Below are 19,995 nucleotides of genomic sequence, written 5' to 3'. Positions count from 1 at the left end.
AAATAAATCGGCCCGCCAGAAACTTTCAAAGCTGGTAAACAAACGGAAACCATATGATTCGAAACGTCTCATAAAATGGCTTATTCTAATAGTCTGACGCAATGAATTAGATCAGGGGTTTTCAGCCTCCTTGGCACCCGGAGCACTTTTTGATTCACGGAGCACCTGTTGTTTATCACCACTCCGTTTGAAAACAGGACTTTTTGCGCGTCTCAATAGACCCTATAATTCCTACAAAAATCTTGAAGTAAAATTTATATTGGCCAATTTTTTAATAAGGTGAAGCCTAATTTAAGAATTTAAAGAACCCAATTCTGGGGAATCAAATATTCGTTCAAGCTGAAAAGTCGATTGTTCATTGTTGTTAATGAGTTATCCATTAAACTTCCAGCTCAAACGGATGTTCCGTTCTTCAGATTTGTGATCGGTCTGGCCACGGTTCATCTCTACCTATTTTTTTAAAACTTTTTATTCTTATCTAAAAAATGTACGAGTTTCTGTAGCTAAACACTTATTTTTTTAAAGCCCTTGTAATTGAATTGATAACCATCTTACTTTTGTATGACGATATCAAAATTTTGGTTATTGTCGAAGATCTATGTTCTTCTTTACATTTTTTTTCGAGGTGGAACTATAAAGTTCGACCCAGAACTTTCTCACCCAGAAAGATTCAAAATATTATCTCGGGGAAAATTTATTTTTTTCAACTTTAAGAATTGTTTTCCACACTAAATTCAATGAACTCAAATGTTGCAGCAAAAACTGTCCCACACAAAGTGTATTGGAAAAGTTCCGGCTACAGAGTATTTTTAGCCTTACAATTACAAAATCATATCTCAAATATTGAACGTTTACGTAAAATATCCGAGGTACTTGAACGTTCAATGAAATGTTCGAAATTTCAACAATGTGTATGAGACTCGTAATAACAGTATTATGTCATCCGCCATAACATCGAAAACATCATTAGATGGATATGAATTATAACCACCTCTAAATTTTAAAGACCACAAATTTAGAAAACAAATTAGTGATTTTATTTAAAACTAGCTCGGTTGGTCCCAACTAACGAGCTATCAATCGATCACATTTTCAGCGCGGTTGATTTTTTTGTATGTATTGAACACTCTAGTACTCTTGACATTCTAACTTGGTGTTCGGTATAATTGAAACCGTATTTCAATTTTTGCTTGAGATATTTCAAAGCACAGAGTGTCCATTCAAAATCAGTTTTCCAATTCCCGGATTTTTCCCGGATGCATAAAAATTCAATGGTAATGGTATCATGATTCTTTGACTTAAAATTTTAAAGACGTTTAGCTTTGGGAGCAGTTTTTTAACCTTTAAAAATCTGAATGTTGTTCATCACATGATAGATTGTCAAACATTGGAAATTGTTAGCAAAACCATTGAAGTGGCATAAACATGGGATTAAATAGAGTAGAGGTTTCAACAGGTGTTTGAATCCAGTCACTAAATGGATTTATTCTGCAGCCGCTTAGTGCTTGATTCTGTCTTTAATTATTGAGTAGTATCGAATTATTCAAAACATTTGCAACTTCAAATTCGGAAAACTTGATCTAAGTTATGTATGAACTAATTTAGATGATTATTTTGAAAAATTGCAGGTGCAAAATGTTACGTTTCGAATTTCAAAATAGTGTTAGGAAAATATAAGAGATTTACTGAAAAATCACTCAATATCTCCTGAGCATTTTTTTTTAATAAATTATCAAAACTGAAAGTTTGCTTTAATTACCTTTAGAACAGTTTTTTTTATATTCAATTATTATTCCAAATTATTTGTCGAAAAAACACATATCATTCGGATCAGTTGAAGAAAATATTTGGCAGCTGTTCTATAAATACATTAGAAACACTGCGTTGATATAACCCTAATAGTTCCAGGAAAAAATCTTGATCTTGAGTAACTTTCCTTGAATTCAAACCTAATGAGAGATGAGCTTTGTTGACAGAAACGATATATCGCCAAAACTATTTAATTGTTTTCCTTTGAAACCTGCCACAAAAATGACAAACAGCTGAAAAAATAGAATTCCATAAAAAAAATTCGCAAAAATCTTTTCAAGAATTAAACAAAAAACTGCCCAAGAATACCTAAATGGTCTTGTCATGGATTCATTAACGATATCAAAACAATTTCATCAAAAATGGCTGGAATAAAGGTGCAAAAATCTATACAAAATCTTTTCAAGGACCTAGTAAGGAAAAATGTATCATAGATCAAGAGGATTGATTAGTCAAACTAGTATTCTTAACAAAGCTTCACCAAATAGGAATCCTCCGAGCAGGAACACTTGGTGAATCTGCCTTCGATTGCCGTAGAAAATCACCTCGATCTCCCAAGAGAATTGCGAAAATCCTTTCATCTTGCTGTGGTTTTTATTACCGTTCTCTTAATCGTTTCCAATTTATTGGTATACCAATATCGAAACGAAAATCCTTTCAGCTTAGCTTTCCACTAACCGCTAGAAATCTACTTAGAATATCAAGAAAAAACGACCAAGGATCTTTTATACAATTAACTGAAATCTTTATTAACAATCCTCTGATAATTACTTTTTTAGAGATTTTTCAAACAATTTTCAAGTAACTCGTCAATTATCGCCTAGATTCCCATTAGGATTTCTGCAAAAATCTTATGCTATGCATCTTGAAAGAAAGCTATCAAGCATCACCAAGAATCTAGTCGGGAGTCCCTAAGTACACTTTCAGAAAATTTTCAAGTATTTCAATCATGTTTCATAAGATTTTATTCGAATTTGCTTCACATCTTTCCAGAAATATGCAGAGCATCTCATAAGAAATCTGTATAAATTTTAAGAAAATAAAATGCACTGAATATCTTCGCATCAAACCAATGATTTTAAAGGATAAAAAATACTAGAAACCATTAACTATTTCTTTAACATCTCATCAACAGTTAGTAAGATTGCAAAGTTCGAGATATCAGACAGTCATCCACACAAACTTTTTGTGTTTCGTCCAAAGTAATTGAAATTTAAACTAGCCGGTATTCTATTCGAAATACATGTTTTCCCGGTGTGTTCTACAATTTCCCGGGTATTTTCCCGTATTTTTCCCGGTCATTTGGAATTCCCGGGTTTTTCCCGGATTTCCCGGATGGATGGACACCCTGAAAGCATTAGTACAAATTTTCAAATCTGTCGCGGAGCACCTGCCAAGGCATCACGGAGCACCTAGTGCTCCGCGGAGCACGAGTTGAAAACCGCTGAATTAGATATTATTGAACAAATAAACACACGCATTGGTTCGGTAACATTTATTTCAACATCATATATCACCGCTTGTAACGGATTTCTTCTTGTTTGTGTGTCTGCTAGAATCTACTATTTTTTTTATCATAAAGAAGTAAACATTGATGTAAAGCTCTCAAATTCCGTTCTATAAACTTTTCAAAAGTCAAAAATGGCGCGAAAAAGTGTTTCAAGGTTTCGAAAATCTGCAGCTTCTGCGAAATATATCTCCATCGATCAAGTTTGTCGGTGTCTATCTATCTTCTGCATCGCGTATTTTTGCTCGGTAGGCTAGCGCGGGTTGAGATTCACGCAATATCAATTTGAACGTTAAAATTTAAGGCCCTTCTGCTTTGAACTTGCTGTCGCTTACCAAGCGCGAAAATGGTGAAACGCGTTCTTGTGCTTTTTGTGTGTTTCTGTATCTGTGTAATAAGTGGATTTATTCCAAAAGTTTTTAATAAGTAAAAATTCTTAGAAGGTAGAGTATGAAGCTGCATTTGCCCTAGCGGCAACAAGTATCTCTTATATATTAGATCATTTTTCCTATAAGTAATATCATTGTTGGAGACTCAGTAGAGTTGGATTATCCATTCGAATCTTCGGCTGTGTTTCACACGGGACCAGGTGGGTATGGTACGAGCTGGACGATTTACTTTCCAATGTTCATTTTACCCAACAGATTGGTGGCCGTTGACGTGGCGGATTCCTGGGCCTTGGTGGCGGCGTCGTTAACGTTCTGGAATAAGATGAGGTTATTATTAGTTATAGTATGATGAAATTCCAGCGTTTTGAGCAATAAAGAAGCTTGGATTCTCGGTTTCTGGTAGGGATCGAACGATCTGACGTTCTGATTGATGTCTTTTGATCGTATGACAGTTTGATAAGTTTCATCATGAACATTTTCGACTAACCCTAGTCAAACGACAGATACAGACACAGATCATACTAGAAATCCAGCTCGCTTGGGGCAGCCAATCCCTTGGGAGCCTTCCTTAGCCGAGTGGTAAGAGTCCGCGGATACAAAGCAAATCCATGCTAAAGGTGTCTGGGTTTGATTCCCGGTCGGTCCAGGATCTTTTCGTAATGGAAATTTCCTTGACTTCTCTGGACATAGAGTATAATCGTACCTGCCACATGATATACGAATGCGAAAACGGAATCTTTGGCAAAGACAGCTCACAGTTAATAACTGTGGAAGTGCTCATAAGTACACTAAACTTAGAAGCAGGCTCTGTCCCAGTGAGGACGTTAATGCGAAGAAGAAGAAGAGGCAGTCCAATATTGAACGGACCAAAGTCAAACGTCAAATTGTTGGATCCTTACCAGAAAGTGGGCTAAATTTTTACGGCCATCACTGATTGCAAAAAGGTGGAATGTCACGAATAAGAACAGTTACTTAGCTCATTTTCTGGTAGAGATCAAACGATATGACGTTTGACTAGGGTTATTTTAATATGATTTTTCACATGACATTCCAAATCAGCTGATCAGGAAGCTCTTTGACAGTTCTTCTATGGAAATGACAGCCTCGTGTTAAAACCGGTCGGTGACGATGTAAACAAAATGCATAGACGAACCTGTCACATGAAAAGGCTTATATTAAATGACCGAAGGATAACGTCAAATCGTTCGATCCGTAGCAGAAAGTGAGCTTGTTCATGGCAGCCATTAGAGCACGTTATTTGTTCAATGAAATTGTCATTTTTGTCTGACTACTCACCTGCACCAATTCGCCACGCTTTTCATCGGCAAATTTGTTAGCGTCCTGAAGCTTCTTGTCCACCTCATTGCTGACGGTTTTCATGCCTAAAATAGAGCGTATTTACTGTTATTACGAACAATACCCCGCTGAACCTCGCAGCATCACTTACCCTCATCAATCTTCTCCTCGGCGACCTTCATCTGGTCTTCGATGGCCTTCTCGACGACCTGTGCACTCTGCTGGACGGCATTCTCGGCGGCCTGTTTGGCGTGGTCCATTAACGTACCAGCGGCTTGGGCGGTTCCTTCGACAGCGGCCGATGCCTGTTGCTTGGTGGCCTCAGCTTCGCTCTTGGCCGAACTGGCCAAGTTCTCCGCATCCTGCTTGGTCTGGTTGAAAGCGTCCTGCGTCTTCTTGGCCTGGTCTTCGGCAATGCTCTGGGCGGCTTGCACCTTCTCGTTGGCCATGTCCTGGGCTTCCTTCTTCTTCTTGTCGAAAAGACCTTCGGCCTTGCTGCCAAGGCTCTTCAGGGAAGCTGCAGAGACGGTTTTATGATAATCAGTATGAATTAGAACATGTTAAGCGCAGAATAGTAGTTACAACTTCTTCTTCTTCTTCTTCTAGTTAAGACAAAACTTTTAAAACTTTGAGAAGTAAATGAGCGTGGAATTACCACTTGTCCTGTCTATGTATGAAAAACATTGAACATTTTTGAAACAGTTCAAGAAATCATGCTTCATGTTTTAAGATTCAAGCTTCAAGCTTTCAAGCTATCAAACTTCAAGCTTTAAGATTTAAGATCCATATTTCCAGATTCCAAATTTTAAATTCCAGGCACCAGATTCTAGATTCCAAATTTCAGATTCCAGATTCAAGTATCAAAATTAAAGATTCCAGATTCAAGATTCAAGATTCAAAAGATTCAAAAGATTCGAAAGATTCAAGTTTTAGGATTGAAAATTGAAGATTGAAGATTGAAGATTGAAGATTGAGGATTGAAGATTGAAGATTGAAGATTGAAAATTGAAGATAGAAGACAAACTATGTCTTTATTTTGTCTGTAATAAAATATTAAAGATTCAAGATTTAAGATTGAAAATAGAATATTGAAGATTGAACGTTAAGATTGAAGATTGACAATTGGAAGTCTGTTTGTATGTGGCAAAACTGCATAAAATTACTCGCATAATCATCGCCGAAGTTCAACAATTACTTGAATCCGCATAACGATGTCGGAACTGACGCTGACATCACCATTAGTTTTGCGAATCATTCATCTTATCATTCAAATCATCATTATATTACGTCATTGCCGTAGCACGTGCATCATCATCAAGGATCATAAGAATCATAATATAGCCTTCAACATGCATGTTTCTTTGTTAAAATAATTTTAATTTCCCAGCGTTGATTAAATTATAAAAAAGTTAGAATCACCTACAACCAGAATACTGTAACTAGATATAGCGGTCAACCTGCACAAAAAGTAGTGCGCCATTACCTGAAGGCATTTGTATTCCCTTTGCTACAGGAATGTGTTTACTAACAATCAATGATGCCGCGGATGACGATGATAATGACTGTCGCGATGTCATCGTCATTATTGCCGCTAATCGTCCGACAATGTGTTTCACACACCACCGCAACACAAACCGGTCGCAGTAGGCGTATGTGCGCCTCCAATACAGCCGCAATCGATTTTCCACCGGTCTACTAGATGCGAGAAAAGCTTCACGCGGTTCAACAGTCATTAGATGCGCGTGTTCTCTCTACGCTACACCCAGCCTACTACCATCGAACTACTCTTCTGATTCCCCGTAGACCGGCCTGCTGCTGGATCAGATCACTTGACTGCGTACGTTTTCCCAGTGCTCATAGCTGGGTATGGCACACACCCTCCAAGAGAGAAAAAAACCGCAGTTCAAGATCTGGTTCCGAGATTGTAAAATTAGATCTCCTAGATCGATTAGTGGCTTCTGCGTACGCTAGATTGTGCAGGCAAAACGAACAACGTCAGACGTTTGCGATTCTCGGCAGCGATTCCACTGGTTCCCGTCCCGAGAACGAACGGACGTGATCTACTACTCGTCTACTTCAACAGCACTGCTGTCTAAGGAACGTTGGAATTTTTATTCTCACATTCCTGCAGATTGCAATAAGAGCCACTTTATGTAGGAATGCGTTTATCGTTCTGTTTTAGAATCAATCAATCGCTCTGGTCAGGAGTTGCGTTACTTTTGTGTCGGAAGCAACGGAAGAATCGAAGTATGCCTGGAACAAGTTAAGGTGAAGATGAATCGAAGCCAAACTTCAAATTTTCAAGAGCACAGATCTGGAGAACCAAACTTCTGTTTAAGTTGAAAACTAAATCGATTGGTCACTAGCTGGTGGTGACCAATCGATTAGATTTTCAGCTCAAACGGATGTTTGGTTCTCCAGATCCGTGCTCTTGAAAATTTGAACTTTGGCTTCGATTTATCTTCACCTTAAAACACCGGTTGCATACGCTAAACATACTCAAACAAGAATCCCACTTTGTCCACAGCTATTACGCACAAATAAACAGACCTTAACACTGGCAAAATTTCCATCGACTGTTTATTTAACGATCACTTCAACCAGAGGCGCACGCATAGGTTTTCTTCGCGTTTGACGTTTCACGCTACCGACATCTGTATATCCTGTTGCACAAAGCAGTATTGCGTGCAACATAGTTACGATATTAAAGAAAATTGATCTAAGTCTGTTTGTCTGTGTATAAGCCATACAGTATTCTATATTCGCTTCAAACGCGATGCTCGGGGGTTGTCTTGGCTTGGCGTTGGCATGGCTTGCCTTGCTGACCTTGATGACTTGTGCTCACATCGAAAGAGTGACATCATCGCCGCACACTGCGCGGCAGCGAAACCAACGATGATGATGCGGTGCTGTCGGATCGAAGCAACCGGTATTCGAATATGGGAATCATCAACGTTAAATATATTCATTTCTCGATTGAGCGGAAATAAGGGCGAATCATATTCGCTATAATGACGGATTCTTTTGAAATATAGAAGGAATTCGATCCTGATTACATTAGCCCATATTCTGACTTTATAGCGAATTGTTGTTTATTTGTTTCGATTGTTCCACTATCGCCGTAGATCTATCGGATCGCAACCAGAAACTGATCGCCTACACACCGTGTTTCGATCGAACATGTATCATCGTTTGTAGTTTGAGGTATAACTTCTAATACAACGGATCATATTATACTGAAACGTGGAGATCAGCTGAAAACCGCAACCATCCTACACCCGCTCTATAACGTCAACTAAACACAAATCGAAGTGAATGTTTGAGCTTGGATAGCGCATCAAAAGTCTAAACATTGCCAATCGTCACGTCGCGTTTTTATCTGCAAATGAACAGTTTTAGGAAATTATGTTTGGCTTGTTTATAGAAGCGACCACCCGCAGTGCGAGGGATAAATATATTTCAGGAAAATTATTAGACCCTTTTCCGTACTCCGTAGACCGTTTGGCGTGATATTTTTAAATTTGTATCTAGTGATGCTTGGATAATACAAACTTTGAAAGCGTTCAGTTTCATGGCGGTGTGACTAAAGTGATTGATGCCTCTTCTTCAATAACTTACGCTTATAAAGAAAAATGCTTTCGACTGTCATTCTTGTTTTAATAAGATGTTCTCATCGTTCTTCTTGGTAACTTTATTTTAAAAACAAACGAAAATCGACTAGAATTGTAGGTATACAAAAACTATAACTCGTTGAATAGAAAACGATCACTGCGGATACATCTGTATTTCTTTATGACTTCATGCCTAATGTTTCCACAGATGTAGGTAGCTGAAGATAAAGGTGATAATATGTTACAGTGATACCTCCATGATTCGATGTTCCACGACTCGATATCGACTCATGGAATCATACTAGAAACAAAATTTCATGGTTACTATGATGGTCCCTTGAAACAGGTTTCCAAAGGATTGCTTCGTTAACGTGTTTTCTCCTCAAGACTCCAGACTGCATCGCTGCCAAGCGCGCCCAGAAAAAATAATAATGAATCGATGAAGAGAAATGGATATTTTTCAATACGCCCTTATTGTAGCACTCGTTCGATATAATTTATATCGCTTGAGATTAAGCCAGGAATTTCTTAGAAGAGTGATTTTTCTGAGATTTCATACGAGAATTTCATCATGTGTTATTTTCGCAGTTACGACTTTTCAGTTTGTTAGAGAGGTAAGTTGTTCATAAATTCATTAGGGCATAGTTTCCCCAACTGTGGGTTGCGACCCCCAGGGAGGGGTCATGAACCTATCATAGGGGGGTCGCGAGAAAAGTTCTGACTATACCTATATTTTTCACACACGTTCCGAATGTTATTTTTAAAACAATTTATGTGGAATGTATTTCAGTAAAACAAGCAGAGGATTTCAGCTAATTGTCAAAATTTTTCATTCAAGGTCACTAAAATTGCTGTCATTTATCAGTACCATTTAGAAATTGTTGATGGAAAAGTGTAAATGTTTGTAAAATTATCCGAGTAAACGAACAGCGTTGTCTCTTACTTCATGAAAACCTATTTTTCCAATTGTAGACTGCCTGGATTTTATTTCGTGAAACTTTATATATCCGTCCACGTATTTTGCATTTCACGACTTGAATAGTATCTTTATTAGTCAAAAATTCTAATAGAGGTCATATAAAAAAAATAAAAAATACTGAAAACACGCTAATTTTAAATCAGAATATTGAACGGAGTACACTTTTAACTAAAACGAGTACTTCAATTTAAAATTCTACTACACATTACGAGTGTTTCTATTTTTGAACTATTGATTTACTATCATTTACATTGTGGATGTTTGTATATTTATTTCTTTGAACTCGACTATTTGTAAAGATGTACTTTTTTTCTTTCAGGGATTAAAAAAATCGAATAATTTTTAGATGATCTATATGACTCTTTTTACTGTGGACCACGTCTTTCTAATTTTTGCACCTTTGTCAGGAGAAGTTAAATTATTTTGAAATATTAAAAAGCGACTCCACGACATTGTGTAAACAAGAGTCTTTGGTAATGTCTGATTTAAAAGTATTTTTTACAGTTTTCATTGGTGGATCGCGAAAACAAAGCCGGATGTCTAGGTGGGTCGTGCATCTAAAAAGTTTGGGAACCTATGTTTAGGGACTTGTATCGACTCTTCACATCTCGATGTTCTACATTTCGATATCCCTACCTACGTCGATCACTCTCCATATCACGATATCCTCCTTATCTCGATATCTCCCTATCACGATGTGATTTTCATTCCCGATGTCTTCTTCGTATGTCGATATGCAAAGGTTACTAGACTAGATTTTAGGGATCCAAAACAATTTATGAAGACAAAATGACGTCTGTTTGTTTTCAATTTTCCTGGTAACGAAGTGATTTTGAATCTAGCATTCATAACAAATGTGTTCTATGTCTCAATCTCTCCCTTCACAATCAAAGTAGGCATATTTTTGTGAGAAAAACAACAATAACTCCCAAACGGAAGTAGATAGCGAGTTTCTTCACTCTTCAAATTACGCCTTTTCCATAACTCTAAAAGTGTTTCATAGACTACTTTGATGAGATATTTGAATTGAAAACGCCAGAAAACCAGTCTGGTTCGGACCACCCTCTGTCATCGTAGGAAAAAAGCTCTAAATCGGTCAATTTAAAAGATACAAACAGACTTTTTTTTGGCAAAGTTGCTTAAAATTGAATGGTCTACAAGCATGTATATTATAATTTCTACAAATAAGAAAGTTAGTTACACAATTTCTATGAAAATGTGGTCCAACCTTACTTTCAATAAGACCAAACAAAGGGCTTAACTAATGCAAACAACTTTGAAGAGGACCGTTTTCGTCTAATGTTTCATTCTAACGCACAAAATGCATCTTTCCGCGTAAAACTGCTTTCTGGACCATAGTGCATTGGTGTATTTCTAGCACTACTGAAAATATTTGTAGCAAAACTACTGCTGATGATAAAACTGCTGTGAAATCTTTAGAGGAATTTGTTTAATTTCTCCCTGTGGAAATTCATGAGTTTTTTTTTGTGGAATCTATAGTAGCAGTACCCATTCAGGTTCTGCCAGCCTGTGTTTCAAATGCCTTACGTGGCGTTTTTGAAGAAATTTGATCATAGAGAAATATACCTGAAGATGAAATTTATTTGCAAATATCTGGAAGAATTCTGTCCCATTTCCGCATAAAATTCTGGATGAATTTTATATAGCATTCAAAACTGTTTGTTCAGGCATATTGCCAGAAGTTTCGCACAAACTTCTGGCCATATGCCTGAACAAACCTTTTTAAATTCTTTAGCCTGAATGGCTCTCTCTGTCTAAATAATTCAAAACGGTTTGTTCATATTTTTATCCAAAAACAAGCCGTATTGAAGCCATTCCGATTGTTTTCTTAAGGCTGATTTGCTGCTGAAAAGAAAAGTCTATCTATCTGAAAAGAAGCCTATCTCGATGCGTGGAAAATTACTTGTCTGAAATGGTAAAAAAAAACGTTTTTCTTCGATCGCAGTACGCAGTTGAACAGAAATGTCATTTCAAATGGAGCTATGTGGAGAAAATTTCTTGATTTCGAAAGTGAGAAGCGAGATATTGTGTAAATTGCAGTGCATTTTGCGCTAGTTTAAGTATTCGAATTTCCTTTTGTTTTTTTTTTATTTTTTCCTGTGAAGAATTCAATCGGATGATGGAACTTTGGCTAACAAATGATTCAAAGAAAAGTGTAGCTTTCCATGTATCCGAAAATAAGAACAAAAAGAAGAGATTTTAGACGTTGGATAACATCTTACGGCAACAAACTGGGGTACAATTTCGAAAAACAAAAAAACCGCGTCACGAAAAATGATCAGATTTCGATTGTTTATAACTTGCTAACGCCCGGAAAGATTTTCAAGATTCTCGCACCAATCGATTGGAAATCTTTCTATGAATCGTCTCCAGTAATGACATTTTCATTACTAAACTATTGAAAAATTGGTAAATATTGAGGCATGTCTTATTTTACATATAAAAGCACATTTTACTTGTGTATTCCCAACACAGACATCATTGTCCGATATCTTTGTCATTTTTGTCATTCAAAGGGAAACACCCCATCCGGTCTTCTTCTTAATTCTCTTTATTCTATCGTGTTCAGTCGAAGCCAACCAAACACCAAATAACAGAACACAATTAACTTTTATTGACATGCATCAAATAGTGTGGAAATTGATTGCATTTTTAGCAGTAGAAATCTCTCATAAATTCGTGACCATCTCAAGCCAGCAAGAAGAAGAAGCTAACGTTATGCAACGTCCACTGGCGCTCGTATCTCGGAAACAACCTTTTACTTTTTTTCTTCATGAAGTAGACTGGAACAAATAAACTTTTGGAGTATTTGGTAAGAGATTTCCATTTTACTTTTGGCTCGATTGGGATTGAATTATATGTTGAAAAGGGAAAAGGGAAATTTCCGACCCATTCATACGATTTAGGCCATTTTTTTATGAAAATTCGAAAATTGGCACAATAGGGTCCTGTCCCAATTTTAGTGCCAAACGCTTAAGTTTAGGCTAGAAAAACATAAGTAGATGAAAAAAAACGAATTTAGTACTATACCATTCAATTCCACTATACATAGCTTGTATCTTTTGACATCCCATTTAATGGGTTTTGGCAAAATTCTTCCCAACAGCCTTCTAGTACTTGCACTAGATTTTTGTCCAGGAAGTTTTAGAAAAAATATCAAAAATGAATTCAACCTTTCTTAACAATTTCCTCGAAAATTTACATATTATGCCAGTTCAGCCCAATAAGAGAAATTGTTAGGGAAAAAAATGTGTTTACTTGCTGGAATAGACAAATTACGTACTCTTTATAGGTGACAGGAATAACTGGTAGACTGCTACAAAAGAGAATTCAGTAGTGTTTCCAAAATGAAATCTAATGTGAATCGCTAATGTGAAACTTTATATCTGGATCTATTTCACGAGAAACTTCTGGATAAATTTGTGATGATTTTATTTGCAGGATTTTTGTATAAATTGTGGTTTTGTAAAAGTTTTTAGTAAAATCCTGAAACTATTTTGTGGTAAACAGTAGAAAAAACTTGAAATTTCAAATCGTATGAATGCAAAAATGGCAACTAAGGCAAAGAAAGCTCTCAGTTAATAACTGTGGAAGTGCTCCTAGAACACTAAGCTGAATAGCCGGCTTTGTCCCAGTGGGGACATTAACGTCCAAGAAGAAAAAGAAAAACTTTAGTTTAGGCCAAACAAAATATTGAATATAAAATGCATCACATCACTCAAAATGTTTCTGAAAAATATTTGTTTCGGTTTCGATGGTCTCTTCAATATCGAGTATTGGCGATTAAATGTGAGATTAGGTTGCGAAAGTTTTACAAATTCAGTTGAATATTTGCAATTTCCTGTAATTTAAACTGTCAACCCAAGTAACATTAGTAGCTGAAGAACAGTTAAACCCGATTCTGTTTTTACACGGCCGTGCAAAAAAAAGTTTCCATACATTTTTTCCGCCAGAACCTTATTTATGCATGCAACGTCGAGAAATGATGTTACTTTTTTGGCACGGTTTTTGAAATATTGAACTGAAATTTTTTGCACAGTGCGCATCCCCCGTGCAAAAACAGAATCGGGTATATTCAATTGAGTTTATCTTTAGAGTGGTTTGTTCAACTTTCATTCCACTAAATTGTTTGTTGGGAAAAGCTCATCAGTACCATGATTAGGTGATTTTTCTTCCAAAATTAATACTAGTAACTTCGACTGGAATGCACCAATCACCATTCTAGAAAAACGCCACCTTCGCATTTTAGCTTTGCGTAAGACCATGAATGGGACAGTTAATAAATAGGTTCATTACGTTCTTTTTGCTAAAAATAGCCGACTTTTGAATACACCTTTGATCACTTTTCTTGAATTTCATTTATTTATGATAAGGATTCTATCAAAACTATGTTTCTAAAAGCTTTCATTTGTCATTTGAAAACTATAATTATCTTTACATAAAGACTTCCAATCATAGGATGGTTGATCAAGTTCTAAACATTGTTGTCGTATTTCTAGGGAAGAACTTTCATTTCTAACTTTTTACAGTCTCAGTCGTCCTCTTTCCGTCAATAACTTTCTGTTATGTCAAACTGACATACGTAGTAGTCTCCAAAGTAAGTGAGCTATATTATGTTATTGCATAGAATCTGATTCCTTATGACTAAAACACAGATCATATCAAAATAATAAATCTTCAAACTGTTTAGTGGAAAACCATATTTAAAAATAAAAACATGATAAATATATTATTTACCTACACTGATTGAAATCAAACCAGTACTTCTGGTTTTGCCGAAATTATGTTGGCAATATCTCAATTCTTAAGGATAGTATAACAACAAGTTATAAAACATTGATCAATTTGACTCCGAATTACGGCACTTATGAGTAAATAAAAATCGAATTTAGTACTATACCATTGAATTTAACTTCGAGTATAGTACACGACACTGAAGACGGCCTTAAAGTTAAGGTCGAAATAAGCGTACATATCTGTCATAGGATACAAACACTAGTGGACTTAAATTATATAGTACAAAATTTGGTTTTCATTTTCTTAGATCATATCAGTTGAGAATATTTGAAAAGTCATTGTCAAATTCTTTGTCCAAATACAATCGATTCTGTAAGCACATCCACTAATCAGTATTCACCACCCCTATCCTAATTGCTGCTGCACGGAAGGCGCATCCAGCCATGAAGGACACTTCATTTACTACAACAGTTAACTAGCTTCTACACACGGATGTTTCGGCGAATCCATTACTCGTCATTTTTTTGTTGACCATCATCCTGGTGAATTAAGCTTCGGTGTCACGTTTCGTTCAAAATAAGCATTCGATTGCATTGCTTTATAGATTTTATTCTCCTGACAAAACGAACATACTCACATTTTGCACCTCCTGTACAATCCGCGGAAGCATTGAGGGGAAAAAATATACAAAGGAATGTTTGAGGAGTATGTACCATATGATTATGACACATCGTTTTAAATTGAGTAAATTACTATAACCATCGGTATGAAGTAAAATGACAAATATTTGAACTACGAGGTCACCGAAGTGTAAGCGAAAGCATGAGGAAAATAAAAACGGCCGCCTGCTCTGATGGCGATGGTATCACGCAAGGCTTACGTGCGGAAGAGCAGCACCGCAGACTACGTCGCACCTCATCTAGTAGTCGGGCAGCCAGTTGAAGCGTGATGAATAATTTACTCTATTTTTTTCACTACTACTTTTAAATTTTATTGCATTTTTGAAGCGGTATTTTCGAGTGTTATTGGAATCCAATACAAGTAAAAAAAAATCACAGCAACCGAAATAAAAGTGAAACCAAAAATCCACTTGATTCTAAATTTATGGTTTTCTGCCAGGCGAAAATGCTTAAAATGACGCGTAGTTTTAAACTGGACAGGAACGTGTGAAGAAAATCGATACCATTCGACTGAAAGTCGACCGTTTTTTCGTTTCAGGGAGTGACCATACGGTCCGGTTCAAATCCTACCTGTGAATCCGCTGAACATTTTCGTTGAAGTTCTTCTTGATGAGAAATAATCGATCCGAGTAGGCGCCTACTGTCTAGCCACTGATGACCTAATCAGCTTCTTGTGCTTCCTTTTTGTTTTTCCAAGGATTACTAGACTGACTGCAGTATGTAACCGATTCACGATTCACGACGGTTTCTCGAATGCACTCAGCAGTAGGCGATGGAAATGACCTCACACTTTTTGGTCTGGGGTGAGAAAATTTCGCTGCAGTCGCACCTTCAGGTACTCTCAGGAATATTTATTATATCTTGAACACGTTGGGATTTCCGCCGGCGCGCGATGAGATTCGAAACTAGCTTCGATGGGGTCTCGTAAGGTACTGCGTTAGATTGGCTGGTGATGCTTCTGGTTGCTTCTCGCTCGGCTTGTGGAACAGCTGGTATTCGTCATCATCATCATCATCATCATCATTGAATTTAGTATATGAACTCACGACAGAGAGCTGTGGCGAGAGAATATGACCATGCCGGTTGCACCAATCTCTCACGTGAAATGGTATTCTCGTGAGAAATGCGTCGAATTCACGCTGGCGTGATTTTCCATTCGACTTGCAGTGTTCGATCATTTCGCGCGTACGACATTTTGAATTTAATGACCGTTGATTTTTAACTTTCTTAGCAGTAATATCGTATAGATAGGTGTACCAGTTATGAGCATAGTGGTTCTCTATGTTGAAAATTTTTGTATGTTGTAGTAGTTAGATTTAAGATATAACTTGATGTTGAAATATTCAAAAAGATTAAAAATATGAAAGTTATCAAAACTTCACATATGTCCAAATAGGGAACCACTATGGCCATAACTTGTACACTTTCCCTAGAGGTAAAGACAGGATACGACTTTCCTGCATTATAGTACCTATGTATGCGGTAACAAAAACCTTCATATAAAGTGCAATTAATGAGCGAGATCTACACAATTTTATCAAAGTAAACCCCCTTCATAGGGGTGCTTTACCCTAATGGTAACGAATAAAATGGATTTGTGGTTCAACTACTTTACATACCTCGACTATGTGAATGCAAATGAACACCGTACATGAATGCCATGCATAGGCGTCCGAATGGTTTTCAGCAAAGTTGTGACTGACAAGTGTATCTAACAGTATCAGCGTAATAAATCTTCGAGCTGTTTAGTGGAATACCTATGATTAGATGAAAAACCGATTTAAGTACTACATACAGGGTTGGAAAGCGTCAATGTAAATAGAGAGTGTCGTGCGACCTTTACATAGATGCTTCCCTCACTGTCATCGGACGGCGAGACAATGACAGAGATTTCTCTCAAACTCTCTTTCATTTTTCCGTCGCTACAGCTTGTGACGAAATCGTAAACTTGTTAATTTTGAGTTCATTATCTAGTATGATTGTTATTTATATCGCTAGAATCATGGAAGGATATCCACTTAACGTATCCAACACATTTACTTCCCGAAATTCTACAAAATTAGATAGAAATTTTAATAGCAAAACAACATTAAAATTGCTCTCGTGAGAGCTCCGTCATTGCGACGTGACGAAGTGAGCACATGAAATATATTTTCGTCCCGTGACGGTGAGAAGACTCTTTTCGTCAGTGTCGCAAGTCGATCATGAAACTTAACTGCCCTGACTACATATATCAATTCATTAAGACGTCATTACAGTTGAGGTCGAAATACAGCGGGGATTCGTTGGTTGGAATACGACTGCCTTCTATCTAACACCCGTTAGTTGGAACGACTGACAGCTGGTTAAAATGCTCCAGACTAACGCAGCTGTAGCGCAAATCGTCACGAAACGTACAAATACATACACATTTGTTCTATATATGGAGACTTCAATGCGACGGTAGTCAGACGTCAAAGTCAGATTGACATCTTCTCCTGACATTCGAATGCTTTCCAGTTGGCATTTTTTCCAACCAGCGAACATCCAACCATCGCATCATTCAATGTAGCGAACCCCCAACGAGCGAATCCCCACTGTACGCGTATCAGTCAGTGGATACGAACTCTAGTGGAATTAAATGGTATAGTACTAAATTTGGTTTTCCATTTACTTAGTATCAGCGTAGTTTCAACCTGGGAGGGAGAAACCAATACAAAATTTCTGTACGTCATAGTGAGCCGGGATTCCGCTGTCACGAACTTTCACTGTGAGCCCAGATCTCAAACATTAGACTAACATGGAAAAAGCGCGTAACTGATTAAAACACACTTTCGCATTTCATCAAAAGTGACAAAAATTGAATGAAAATCAATTCATGCACATAAGGCAAGTAATGTCACGTGAGCACCTTTCAACTGATTGAATTTAAGTATTGATGAACGCATGGTTTTACTTTTTCCAATGAAAATTAATATTTGGTGCATAGAAAACTGTGGCCCTTTTTCCATGTTTGTCAGGAAAGATCGAAAGTACACAACAAAAGAAAACTAGCGATTTTTCCCAAGCCTGCCTTGATTGTTGTTGGCAAACTGGAGTTATCTTGCAGTTCAAACAAACTTTGTTCTATATTTCGTGTGTAGAATCGGTGCCTCCTTCCCAGGTTTCTACCCTCAAGAGCACACGAATACTATTACGAATACTATTACCGAATTGTTTGCTTTTCTCATAGTGATTTCCATACATACTTTGAAGGGCTTGTGCAGTCTTAGTTTTTATCCAAATGAGCTTAAATTTTGAGAGGACACTCAGAATTTGATCTGGAATCGAATGAACGGTGTGGAGCAAAAACGATTGAACCACCTCAATAAACATGAATTGAAAACACAAATTCCTCTTGAATTGGGGTAAACATTGTTGTGCTAAAAAAAATATATGGAATTTTACGTTAAATTATGCTTTTGTTGAAATAAAAACAATCATATCTAAAAATATGCATTTAAAAATATGAAAGTAAAAGAAATTGAAGTTTATCAATAACAAAAATCATCATTCTTCTCAATCTCAACTGGTCAACTTCGCCCCTCAATATTTTCATGCAGTTGGCCACAAATTAAAATTTCGCGACAAAAGTCCAAAAAACTTTTTCTGCAAAATGAATAATATAAGATCAATTTTGCATTATTGAGACCATGTGTGATAGTATACTGATAATTTTATTCGATTTATTAATGTATTGCAATGCACTCTATGGCATTAAACTTTGTTTAACCTTCCTTGTGCATTGGGGTCATTTTTGGCCAATCGGGACGGTAAATAAGCTGCAACTTTGTAGAGAAAAGAGATATAAATCTGAAATTTTCTGACTTTTCCTAACTTTTAAAAACAAACATTTTCGTGCTATAAGAAGCTTTCAGCGACCTCTAGGAGCGGCGCTACAAAAAAGTGACACATTATGCATTAAGGGTCAAAAATGATCCATGGCTTTAAAACGCTCTCAAAAGTCCATTTTTGAACTGATTTTTGTTCTTTTAGCTTAATATGAAAGATATGGAACTCTAGAATGGAACCCTGGAAATTGTTTGTCAGTATGGCCATTCTGGGCACAAGGGAACAAGGGGTCCACATAGCCGTAGCGGTAAACGCGCAGCTATTAAGCATGACCATGCTGAGGGTCGGGGGTTCGAATCCCGCTGGTCGAGGATCTTTTCGTAAAGGAAATTTTCTCGATTCCCAGGGCATAGAGTATCTTCGTACCTGCCACACGATATACACATGCAAAAATGGTCAATCGGCAAAGAAAGCTCTCAGTTAATAACTGTGGAAGTGCTCATAAGAACACTAATCTGAGAAGCAGGCTTTGTCCCAGTGGGGTCGTAACGCCAGAAAGAAGAAGAAGGCACAAGGGAACCTGGAACCTGTTTCAGAAGGAACTGGCGTATATCATATTCAGCAGTTCATACACATGTATATAACGACGGTTCAAATTTCATGGTTTTTCATTCCGATTTACAAGAGCAGCAAGACGACCAACATTTAGATTTGGCCGGTATTTCGGAGAATTCCGGAACCGGTTCCGCTAGGGTGTGATGTGGACATTTTCAGACCATCATATAGTACCATCATGCGACGGCTCAAAATACATGATTTTTCATCCAGATGTGAATGGACACCATGCCTTATACCTGACGTTACGCACCTAGTGGAACAGAGCCTGCTTCTCAGCATTTATTAACGGAGAGGTTTGCCAACTGACTATTTTTGCCTATGTATATCGCTTGGCAAGCACGATGATATTGTATACCTGAGAAGTCGAAAAAATTTCCAACCCGAAAGGATCCTCGATCGGTGGGAATCGAACCCATGCCCATTAGTTTTATCTTACTGAAAAGCTGCGCGTTTACCACCGGGCTTCCCAAACACAGAATATTATATTATAATATTATTTCCGTTACGGTTGAATTAGAAAAAAAAAATGATTATACAG

General features: G+C 37.1%; 1 protein-coding gene across 3 annotated transcripts; it reads right to left on the bottom strand.

Annotated features, from left to right (window-relative positions):
• Positions 1-3,289: 3,289 nt before the first annotated feature.
• On the bottom strand, positions 3,290-15,975 carry LOC5566701. Of its 3 annotated transcripts, XM_021855674.1 has the most exons (5): positions 15,600-15,975; positions 14,987-14,998; positions 5,153-5,518; positions 5,002-5,087; positions 3,290-4,017 (listed from the first exon to the last, which is right to left on the bottom strand). In XM_021855674.1, the coding sequence occupies exons 1-5, from the start codon at positions 15,616-15,618 to the stop codon at positions 3,931-3,933; spliced, it is 570 nt and encodes a 189-aa protein (XP_021711366.1). In that variant the 5' UTR covers positions 15,619-15,975; the 3' UTR covers positions 3,290-3,930. The 3 variants fall into 3 exon arrangements, with proteins under 3 accessions (XP_021711366.1, XP_001651109.1, XP_021711365.1); XM_001651059.2 differs by lacking the exon at positions 14,987-14,998; XM_021855673.1 differs by lacking the exons at positions 14,987-14,998; positions 15,600-15,975 and adding an exon at positions 6,485-6,509.
• Positions 15,976-19,995: the final 4,020 nt, after the last annotated feature.

Source organism: Aedes aegypti, chromosome 3 (genome assembly GCF_002204515.2).
Source record: "Aedes aegypti strain LVP_AGWG chromosome 3, AaegL5.0 Primary Assembly, whole genome shotgun sequence".
Taxonomy (NCBI): Eukaryota; Metazoa; Arthropoda; class Insecta; order Diptera; family Culicidae; genus Aedes; species Aedes aegypti.
The sequence above is the reverse complement of the archived record's forward strand: the minus strand, read 5'-3'. Positions and strand labels throughout refer to the sequence as shown.